The sequence below is a fragment of the Lonchura striata genome, chromosome 8, assembly GCF_046129695.1.
Source record: "Lonchura striata isolate bLonStr1 chromosome 8, bLonStr1.mat, whole genome shotgun sequence".
In the NCBI taxonomy this organism is placed as follows: domain Eukaryota; kingdom Metazoa; phylum Chordata; class Aves; order Passeriformes; family Estrildidae; genus Lonchura; species Lonchura striata.
In genome coordinates, this window is record NC_134610.1 from 37,582,537 (window position 1) to 37,594,183 (window position 11,647).

Consider the following 11,647-nt stretch of genomic DNA (forward strand, 5'->3'; position numbering starts at 1 on the left):
AAGGCCTTTGATTTTTTTTTTTTTTTTTGGTAAAGAAGGGGGTGAAAGAGAAATTATTTAGCAGCAGGTTGTAGGCAGCTCAATCATCCTCATAAATTAGTACTTTGGGAAAAGCCTGTGTAATTGTGCTCCAGCTACCTGGAATTCAGTGACAGGTAGGAGAGATATAGAGCTTCAAAGAGGAAGGGAGGGAAGGGCTGTGTGGCTGAAGTGAAGCATTTGCTGTGGCACAAAAGACACACAGAAAGGAAGATGAGGGAAGGTGTTGCTCCTGAAAGAGCTCCAGATGCATTGCAGTTCACACACAGATGCCTTGCAGCTCAGCAGCCACAGGATGCTGCCACTACTTTCTTATTCCAAGGAAATAATTGTGGATCAGCCCCAAAGCATGCAGAGCCAGGAGGAGGAGGAGGAGGATACCTGGGATAACCCGCTCTGAAATGTATTTCTCCAGCTGGGTCCGCACTTTGGCCTCTATGGTGGGGTGCCCGTGGGTGCCGTTATCAACCAGCAGGAGATGGGTGTGGTTGTTATCCAGGCAGTACAGGGGGTCTCTCTTCAGGTCATCCATGATGTAGTGGGCCAGGTAGCTCCCCTAGGGGCATGCACAGCATTTGAGCCAGGAATTCAAGGACAAGGACACGCCCACCCTATTTATGGGGTGGGACAATTTTTTAGATGTGCTCTATCGTGTTTGGTGGGCAAGAGACAAAGGGGGCTACCCCAGTGCATCTGACAGGTAGGATGACAGTGTCAATGAAAATCCTAAACAGCAGCAGCAGGTACCGTGTGCCTTAGCTCATGGGAACCCCTACTGTGGAAGAGTGCACAGGGAATTCAGAGCTAGAATAACCATGGGAGTAGTTATTCCCTAAAGCAGTGCCAGACGTGGAGTTACAGCAGCTGAACTCCCACACAGACATGCCAAAATCTGGCACAGCTGAAATCCTCCTCACCAGGCCTGATGTGACCTTGGACTAACTCAGGCATGAGAACATTTTACTTTGCTCCTGCTCTGAGAAGAGCACCCAACGTTTTGAGGCCGAGCCTCCTCTTTCTTTTCCCACCAACCCATCCATGCAGCACTTGAGGACGTGGTTTAATTCACATTGTGAATGTGGTGGTGGCACTGGGCTGACAGCTGGACTCTATGATCTCAGAAGTCTCAGTTTGTCCAACCTTAACTCTAAGCTCATCAATGACTCCTTGAGCCCGTGCTCCTTACATCGCTGTCAGCCGTGCGGATGAGGGTTTCCCGGTTGGAGATCATGCCCCAGGCCACGATGCCAATGGCCACCACGTTCTCCTCAGAGCTGCGGCTGATGGTGTTGTCTCTGACCACCTCCCCAATGTACTTCATCAGCCCGTAGTGCGTTCCCCCGGTGAAAATCCAGGCTCCTGGAACAACACTCAGTCACCTGGGGGAACACAGCCAAACATCCACCCTCCCACGGCATTAAAGACTTAACCCAAACCCCTTTCGTTACCTTGGGGGTTGGCTCTTTAATTAAGCACAGAAGAGATGCTACACAACTCACCTTATGCTATCACAGGCACCCCTGACTAAATCCCACTCGTGTTACTTCCAAACCATTCATGTCACATGTGTTCCAAGTGCAGCAGCTAAGCAGAAGCAAAATGAAAGCTCTGCTCCCCCACAGACCCGTTGAGCTGCTACCTCTGCACGCCTGTTGTGCAGCAGTGAGGTTAACAGAGGCACAGAAGGAGGTGCTCACCCTTGGACTGGGCGATGTAGATCAGCCTGCTGAATATCTTGCGCATGCGGGGCTTGAGCGCGAAGTTCTTGGCGCCGCCGGTGACGGAGATGACGAGGTTTGGGGTTTTTAGGTGCCAGTGCTGGGTCATGAGATCATAGAGTGTCTCTGAGTCTGTGTCACATGACAGGCGTATGTACTTGGGGGAGAGAAAATAGGAGAACAAATATAGCAGGAGAGAAACCGAGGTGGCTGGCAACAACCCAGAGATTGCATTTTATTCTCTGCTGCACAGCTTAGCTTCAACAGCCAGGAGATGAAAGGCAAGGTGATGATGAAATCCTTATTTCTTCCTCTGAAGCACTTTTATCCTTCCCCTACAACCAGGCACCCAACTCAGCTTGCTCTAGATAAGGCAAGAGCAGTGACCTTGGGCTTCAGAGGAACTCTACAAGGATGAACACACCACCACTACAGCAACTAACTCCAAGGGTGCTATTTAAAGCTTAGATTATGAATGAGAGGCAGCATTATTGCAAGTGAACTAATAATAATGACAGTTGTATTTTGATTCACTAGCCAAATAAATTTGAGGCTCCATGTGAGTGGTGTCCCTATCACAACACGTACCCACTCCAGTGCTTCAAGTGTAAGACAAAACAAATATCCCAAGTTTGTAGTAAAGCTTGAATGCTCTACAAAGACGCCAAAAAGTAAGAAAGATTATCTGGCTTCAGGTGGACTAAACATGTCTCCATTTATGTAAAAGCTCCTCTGACCCTGTCTTACTTTGCTATTCAAAAGCCCCTTCACAGTTTCATCACTTTTGGAAGACATTCATGGCTGCACAAGCCAAATTAGGAGATGAAAAAGAGCAGCTTGGACCTGAATCATAGAGGATTTCATATTGATTGCCCAGTACTTGCAGGAGAGCAAAATGAAATATTGCTTTGAGAAAGAAATGTCCCCACCTAAGAGACAATGAACTTGAATAAAAATATTCATGTGCTCCAAGACAGGTTCCCAGAAGGAGTTAAAGCATTTAGGCCATCACAGAGGATGCCCAGGAAAGCTAAAGGACTCTCACAGCTTCTGCCCCAAGAAGCTTCAGTCACATGAAGCTTTGGGTGTTTTTGTGGAGAGGCTTCCCTATAGGAGAGGGGGGAGCTGCCAGGAAAAGAACGTGGTCAGCCCTGCCCACAGCAAAGCTGACAGCTCCACTGCAGCAGGTGAACTCCTCAGCTCAGCATCTCCCTCCTCTGAAGTACAAGGATGCCATCTCGTGGTACTGCTGGATGCTGCTCCCACACCAGGGCTGTGGCTCAGGAAGTCTTTCTGGGGTTCGGGCTCCCAGAACATTAAATGCAGCGACTGAGATGCTCATGGATGTTACAGGGTCTGAGCAGCACAGCAGAAACGAAGAGCTCAAAAGCACGACTTACAGAGGGTGATATTTTACAGAATCCCAGAGTGGTTTGGCCTGGAAGGGAGTTAAAGATCATTTAGTCCCATCCCTGCTATGAGCAATTTCCACTATCCCAGGCTGCTCCAAGCCCCATCCAACCTGGCCCGGGACACTTCCAGGAATCCAGGGGCAGCCACAGCCTCTCTAAGACAAACTGTGCCAGGGCCTCATCATTATCAAAGTGAGGAATTTCTTCCCAATATCCCATCTAACCCTGCCCTCTGGCAGTGGGAAGCCACTTTCCCTTGTCCTGTCCCTCCATCCCTTATCCCAAGCCCCCCTACAGCTTCTCTGGAGGCCCTTTAGGCACTGGGAGGGGCACTGAGGTCTCTCTGGATCTGTTTGATTAGACATAATCTAATCACTAAGCCTTCTCTTCTCCAGGCTTAAGCACCCCCAGCTCTCCCAGCCTGTCCTCAAACCTCTTTATGGGTCTGTTCACATCTCATTTCTGCTCAGAACTTTTTAGGACTCATGTGTCACAATGCAGGGTATAAAACTTTCCATCCCTCATTGATAATTGACAGCAATTCTCAGGTCACCCCGAGTTTGAAGTCCTCCCTGCCGTGCATCAACAGAAAATACTTGGCAATCTTCAGTAGCAGCAGGTGCCTTGCTGTGTAGGGAATAAGAAGGGAATTAAGATGTGATTCCAGCCAACATTCCAATGGGATGGACTAGGAGACCTATATGCAGTGCTTAAACAAAGTATGCTCTGAAATGTGTACAGTGGCCTTGAGAGTGCACATGAACTGATTCCCAAAGTTGGAAGTGGGGAAGACACAGCCTAAGGAAAGAAAATTTAACCTTTGAGAAGTCTGAAATACTGCAACAGAGCAAAGCAATTTTTGTTCCAATACAGTCACACAGCAGCTTACAACAAAGTAGTAAAAAGCTAAAATGTGCATATCAAAAAAGACCTGAAGCACATGGATCTGTTTAAGCGTGATTTGAAACTTTCAGTCTCATTTCCCACTCAAAGAGCCTCTTATTTCAGCTACTTTGCATGAAACAAACCAAATTTACACAGCAGGCTCTGATTTATTCTGATTGTCCCAAGCAACCTGCACTGGTGTTAAATATCAGCCATTTAGAGGAGGCAGATGAGTTCAGCCACATGTGACTCCTCACATCACCAGAAACAGCAACAGCAGCTATTTTCTTCTTCCTACACCTCTGCTGTCCCCACTCAGAGCAAAGACACAAGGAAAAAAAAAAAAAGAAAACAACAAATGGAATAAAACTTCTGAAGTTCCACAGATATCTTACATCCCCCTCCAGAACTCTCCATCCTGGGAAATGGTCAATTGCTTATAGGCCTGAGCAAGCTGGTCTGTGTATATAAAATAATCCTTGAATATCACCCTCATTCACCTGCCACGTCTGGAAAGAGAGTGTATCTTTTCACTCCCATGACCAGCCTAACCAACAAGTAACACAGAAGGAATTATCCTTTGTTACCTATTTTCAGGGCTTGAAAAACTTGCTTCTGTCGCTTGTAGCCTATCTTCTGCCATTAGAATAAAATCCATTTCACCTTCCTTGCTTTTCAGGAGCTCCCACTGGTACTCAACAGGGGCCTCATGAATATCCTTAATATTTCCACTTACCTTTCCTATTTTCCCCAAGTTTTCAAACTGAATGTCCCCAAAGGCATCAGTAGGAAGCTCCTTGGTGTGCTTCTTGTAGTTCCATTTTTCGGTGGTGTTAACCTGGGTGCCCTCTATGTGCTGATTTTCAGGGTATCCACATTTACATAAGTTACCCCTGAAAGAAGAGGGAATAGACACGAGACCCCTGAGGGATGCTGAGCACAGAAAAGGGAGCTCTGCCAGCAAGGAAAGCAGCAGGTGGAGCTACAGAACCAGTCGTGTGTGGCACTCTACTGGGATTTACCACCTGACAAAGCAGAGCAGAAGCTGATCCTGCTTCCTCCCCAAAAGCCTGCTTCTACCCGGCACTGGGAAGTGGAACACACCTCAGGAACCAGGCTGTGCTGAGGGGCTTTTTTCCCCTTTTTGTGCTCTTAACCACACAGAATGAGTTCACTGCATCTCCTCTCCCAGGTAACAAGTGACAGGACAAGAGGAGAAGGCCTCAAGTTGTGCCAGGGGAGGTTCAGATTGGGTATCAGGGGGGAAGCAATTGCATGGAATGGGCTGTCAGGCATTGGTCAGGCTGTCCAGGGTCGTGGTGGAGCCACCATCCCTAGAAGTATTCCAAAATCATGTGGATGTGGCAGTTGAGGATGTGGTTTAGTGGTGGTGCTGGGCTGACTTGATTTTAAAGGTCCTCTCCCATAGCCCACACTCCTGCTTCCTCAGAGGACACAGAGAAGGGGGAATTGCTTGTCTCCTTTAGAAAAGTTTCTTTTACTCTTCTGTACCTTGCAAATGAAACCAGCTTACCTTAAAAATATCTAGACAAAAATAACCCAAGCAAGTTCTGCAATCCTCTCCCAGAGGGCTTGCAGGAAGAAAAGCTGATGAGAACCAGCTCCTCAATCCACTGGTGCCTTGCCAGACATCCCATTTTTGGTGGCAGAGGAAAACCCCGAGCAAGACTTTCTGAAATGAGACTAATTTCCTTCCAGCTTCAGAGCAGAGTGGTGTCACACAGCCCTCAGAGCTCAATACTAGGATTTCTGCAGCTATATTAGTTTGATCATTTTTCTTCTGAGACAAAAAAAAACCACCCCCAAACCACAAAACAATGTTATGGTCCTCAAAGTAGCACTGCACTGGTACCTGTGCCTAAAAATGGGGCCAGTTTAATATTCTGTTTCAAGAGAACATCAGCCTGAGCAAAACCTAGTGCCTGTGTAAGGTTTGTGCATTAAATTTACTATTTGGGTTTAAAAGGAAAATTCAAATTATGCAAACCTCTGATGCATACCTTGTCATACACCAATATCAGTGCTGCATCCTTCAAGCATCTTATTGTCCCAGTTATGCTTCAAATAGGGAATTTGATATTAAACCCTGTGACAGAGCTGCTAGAAGATGAGATCCCTAGTTCCGCATCAAATTACTTGTGGAGTAACTCAAACAAGGGGACTGAGGTGAGATTGTACTGCTTGATCCAGACTCTGAACAAAAAAACCCAAAACTTTTCTCCCTGCCTTTGCAGACAGAAATACCCTGACATACCAGCCCCCTGTTCTTGAAAGAGAAAAGTGTCTCCTTACATTGACTTGGTGTCTTTTGTAAAAAAGACACATTCTCTCTTCTTAAAGTTTTCTTGGATGAAGTTGGCCAGATCCTGGAAAATAATTTTTAGAAGTTTATTTCTGATAACTCATGAACAGAAGATACCTCAGTAACAGCACAGACAGTGTGAACACAAAGATACTGCTTAAAACTCTATGGCAAACATTCTTCCCAATGGTAAAAAAAATAAAGATAAAATAGGGAAGACTGCAACGTTCTTTAAGGTAGAGACTGTTTTAATTCAACACACAAAGACCCCAGTAGGAGACCAGAACAACTTCAAGTCCTCCTTTCTGGGAGCTCAGTGGAATGCGAAGTCTCTCCAGGTTGTTTAACCATTAATTCCGCTATTAACCTTGAAACTCCCTGGAGAAGCTTTGACACTCGGGGAATGCAAATTTATCCCTAATCTGCCTCTGTGAGCTAAGAAAGCAAAGACAAATTCTCACTTGCTGATGAAGAGTTGGGGGTTTTTGGTTTGCTTTTAAGTACAGCTTAGATTTGCAGGGCGAGATTTCACTGGGACACAAAGGGAACACAGGCGGTCACAGTTCAGTTTGCCCGTTTGACACAACACTTGTGGTTAAACAGCAGGTAGGAGAAGTTATTCCAAGCAGATAAAACATCACAAGCATTATATCCAAAACAAGGAAAACGGAAAGGAACGCATTCGACCGGTAAAAGTCACAAATGTGCATGACCAAAAACACAGAATAAGGAGGAAGCACTTGCTGAAGTCCTAAGAATTGGTCATTCAGGCCTTCTGTAAACCCACCAGGAGCAGGGAATCTGCCAGACAATTGCTGGAATCAGCAGATCTTTCAGGCAGGAAGGGATGTTTAGCATAACTATATGTTGGCTGCCTTGGCCATTAAGCTGCGAGAAGAGCTTTGTCTTTACACAGACAAATTTGTTTCTTGCTGCAACGCAGGAAAAGGTTTAAAACCAGAAGTGATGAAGAAAGCACAATAAAGAGCTACAGGGCTCAAAAGGAAGGCAATACACCCTTAGGGTTTCACCGTGTCAGCTGCTGCTTGAAGGTCACTGGTCAGGAAAATTTCTCCATAAAGGGGAAAGTGACAAATCCATCAGCATCCTGCTCCTGACCTGACCGAATTCACCACCACTGTAGCTGCCTCCCGAGACACCAGCATGTACCAGGTACTCACAGCATCGCTGCAAGCCACATCTATGCTGCGAGACATGCTGGAATAGAGGAGTCTGGAACTCTCAAAATTGCCATTTCTTCGGTGTCTCATGCTGCCCATGGAAACCTGGAAAAGCATGGTAGAGGGGGAGATGGAGGCACACTAGACAACAGCAAGGGCACTTTGCACCCTAGCAAGGCAAGGAAGAGGTTCTTTGAATCCAGCATAAAGAATTAGGATGGAGATTATTCCTAAAGCGTGAAACAAACATTCAGAAAAAATATTTTCTATTATTTCATATTTGTCTTTCCTCTCTCCAAAAGAGCTCCAACATCTTTTGAGAAAGGCACATACCTTAAGTGCCATCCCGTTCAGTTCATTCCCATATTTTAACTCTTTTGTCTCTGATAAGCAAGCTCAGGCTTATATATATGAACAGTCCTTAATCCAGTGTATTTGCAAATTAAAGAGGATATTAAGAAGAAACACTTCAGGCACTGAGGAAAAACTGCAGTGCTAAAGCAGCAGGACCCCAGGAGCTTAGAGGAGCAGCACCACCCACCACTGATCCCACTCTTGGAACAAGAACAGTCAACACGTGCAAACAGAAGAGCAAGTGGCTTTAAGGGATATTGGATCCAAAATTCAGGAAGCGACCTGTAGAAGCAAACACATTTTAATTGCCCTCCAAAGCAGATCCCTGTGTTTAAGTCACCATCTTTGAAGGAGCATCACTACACTTGCAGCAAAGCACAGAACAAAATCATACTTATTTAGTACAAATATTTCAATTACCTTCACCTACTCCGTGAATAATATTGGAAAAGGCCTTTTCCTGAAAGAAAAGCTGTCAGCCAGTGAACATGGGGAGCTCAGAGCCTACTTGTACTTCCACCACTATTTTCTCCCCTGCTTTTTCCCTGCCTGTGTGCTCTGGGTTTGCCTCTTGGGTACTACTGTCACTGCATGGCACACAAAGCACCCCTCCCAGGCACAGCAACACTGAAGCATTATCCGGTAAATACAGAACTCCTGAGAGCCAAGAACCAGCAAGTGTGAAAATTTCCTTGGGGCATTCAACACAGTAGGAATGGCACAGGCAGTGGGAAGCTGCAGCTTCTGTAAACAGAATGATGGAATGTGATGTGAGCAAGCCCCCAAAGCAGTGGGGAACGGCAGCTTTCCATAAAGACACATATTTATGTGTTATAGTTATTTAAAAAATCCTTTGAAAAACATCTCGAGTTGAGGGGGAGCATGATTGACTCAGTGTTGTTTACTGTGCATGGCAGAAGCCCTCAGCTACTTCCCCCAAATTCTGCAGCATGCCCAGGGATCTATGCCACTCTATCACTGATAAACCTGAAGTTTAAGGACACAGAGAACTCTGCACCGGAAGATGTATTTCCTAGTAACCCAGAAAGGAATTCTTAATATTTCATGTGATTAATGTTCAGTGTAAAGATGATTTTAAAGCTGTAATTCAAGATAAAAGCTCCACGGAGGGAAATTACATTTAGGTCTGGATCTACAATACTTATTTATTGACAGTTTTACTTTCATTGTTGATTTGTTTAATAAATTTAACGCCAGAAATGTGACTATGGACATAACTGCACAGAAAGGAGATTAAAAGGAAACAAAGGCATTAAATTATTAATTCCAAACACTACAGGACTTCAAGTTTGCCTTGCTGTTTTTCCTAAATTATTTATAAGAAGAACAAACAAACAAACTGAAAAGAGTTAGCGAGAGTGCAAAGAGCCCCCCTGAGAACCTGGTATTTAATTCTAAATGCTGAAAAGCTTCATCGATAGCACAGTGTTTAGCTGATACCAGTGAGTGACATTCATCAACTCTGCAAGTGTCGCAGATAACACAGCAATTATACATATTTTAAAACATGCGACATAGCTGCAGTCCACGGAAAAGGCAAACTACTCTTTTGCTAACACATTTCCAACCCATTAAATTAAATAAAAATATTCAACGCATTGAAGCATAACTGTCTTAGAGCAACATATATTGAGAATAACAACCATTGGATAAATTCCAAAATAATCCTGTAAAGCATAAGACTATAACTTCCAAGGCAATTCAAGGAGCATATCCAAGGAAATCTTCAGCCTGAGGCGACATAACACAGAGGAAAAAAAACTATTTCTAAAAAGACAAAGTAAGAGGCTTTTAGAAATTTGTCTGCAATTGAAAAAGCAAGACCAGCTCCATTCTCAGGAAGCTTCTAGATACACGGAACCACAAATTGCATTAACAATTCCCGAAACTGGCTTTACATGAAACCTCTCCAGCAGCAGAGGATGTGGCCGAACTTCAGCTGCACCCGCTCGCACAACTTCAGCGTATTCAAAGTACAAGCGTATACAAGCGTACTCAAGGACAGAAAAACCAGGATTTAATCAGTAGCACAAACTCACCAAAGCCTCCAGAATATGCCCCAGGACTCCTCCTGCAATCATGACTGCAAGGGAAGGCTCTGAAATAGTCGGGTGGGCCAAGCCCCACCTTTATCTGCGTCACGCCTTCCTTTTACGGGAGGGAGGGATCATGGCCAGGAGCGAGGATCAGCGGAGTTATTCCCCAGCTCCTGAGGAGGCTTCATTGCAGCAGGGTGCGGGGAACAGCAGCCGCAGGTGATTTCTGAGGGAGGTGTTTGTTGTCCCACCTGCTGCCCATGGACTGCGGGAACAGAAAACATTGCAGCTCGTGTGTGGCATCAACGGCACCGCTGAAAAGCCAGGAGTAAAAGAAAACGCTTGTGGGAATAAATAAATCGATTTTTAACGTTGCAGGAGATAATGAAGCAGCTGTGAAATCAACACCTATTAATCTAATTTACTGCAAGGCTGTTGAGTGCAACAGAGGATTTAAAAAGTGTTTTTACTCAACAAAAATCAGACTCAGTTCCTTAATTTTTTGTTTGACACTCGGCATGGAGTAACCTGGTGTTTTCCTGCTTTTGCCTTAAAGCTTTTCACTCAGGTAAAAGCAATTTCTATTGCTGTGCTATTCAGTGACTCCATGGACAGATGGATTGCTCCCAGGCCACCTTCCTTGCAGAAAGTAGTGTTGCTCCATTTGCTGCTGGAGAGTCTTCTGCTGCCTTTCAGTCACCCAATTTGGACAAGTTTGGGCCAGGTTGGAAGGGGCTTGGAGCAACCTGGTCTAATGGAAGGGTCCAGGCCCATGGCAGGGGGTAGAAAATTTGAGATTTGAGGTCCCTTCAAACCTAAATCATTTCAGGATTTTAAGTCTCAGAGTAATCTTTATTTCTGTGATGAAAGGTAGGTTTATTTGTCTTAGATCTCACATTACCTTGGCATATACACATCTGCATTTTCATGAATTATCACTTATCACACCCCACATGGCAGCATCTAACATGTCCCTAAAACGTGTCTGATGAGAATGACAGAACACATCCAGTGACCCACTGCTCCTAAAAAAACACAAAGAAAACAGATTTCATGGATCTGCAGCTAAACCTGAGAAGAAACTAAATAGCTCCTGTGCATTTTCTGGCACCCTGTTTCCTTAAAGCAGGGTTTTTGTGGACAGCAGCACTATGGTCATGCAGCAACATTCCTGAGGTACTGAACACAAATCTTTACTGTGGTTTATACCTGCAGATAACCCCTTAATCACTGCCCTGTGAAACCAGCCTGGCTGGCAACTCTCAAGAAAAATAACTACCCAGTACGTAAATGGAGAGCTCAGTTATTATTTTAAAAATGTTATTACACAGTTGAGGAGCAAACCTTTCTGCCTCGTTCTCTTAGGTAGAGCAAACCTGGAAAAGAGATAGAGTTTTGGGGCCACTTTATGGTTCTCAAGTAAGAAATTTGGTATCCTAAACGTAAGTCAAAAATGCTCTCTGAAAGGTCTTAGGGTAAAGATAATCAATATTTTCCAAAGACAAGAGCATTTCCATGGGCAATAATTCACACTTCCCAGCATTCCTGCATTCTTGTTTGGAGAATACACATACAGGTATTCCAAATCTACAGAACATGTTAATATTTACTGTATTCCAGAAAAACAGGGCTGACTCCAGCAGAGATTTCAGTAAGAACTTGCCAAACTGCACAGCAC

General features: G+C 44.8%; 1 protein-coding gene across 2 annotated transcripts in view; it reads right to left on the reverse strand.

Annotated features, from left to right (window-relative positions):
• LOC144246712 (transient receptor potential cation channel subfamily M member 8-like) overlaps positions 1-10,017 on the reverse strand; it is a 29,224-nt gene extending 19,207 nt beyond the window's left edge. Inside the window, exons 1-7 of one of the 2 annotated variants that reach the window (XM_077785206.1) lie at positions 9,973-10,017; positions 7,559-7,663; positions 6,368-6,441; positions 4,791-4,947; positions 1,737-1,914; positions 1,226-1,398; positions 421-595 (exon numbers count right to left, since the gene is read on the reverse strand). In XM_077785206.1, coding sequence (XP_077641332.1) covers positions 421-595; positions 1,226-1,398; positions 1,737-1,914; positions 4,791-4,947; positions 6,368-6,441; positions 7,559-7,663; positions 9,973-10,014 — 904 coding nt within the window. In that variant the 5' untranslated portion in view covers positions 10,015-10,017. Of the gene's footprint in view, positions 1-420; positions 596-1,225; positions 1,399-1,736; positions 1,915-4,790; positions 4,948-6,367; positions 6,442-7,558; positions 7,676-9,972 lie in introns of those variants that run through there. The other variant, XM_077785207.1, reaches the window with a different exon arrangement.
• Positions 10,018-11,647: the final 1,630 nt, after the last annotated feature.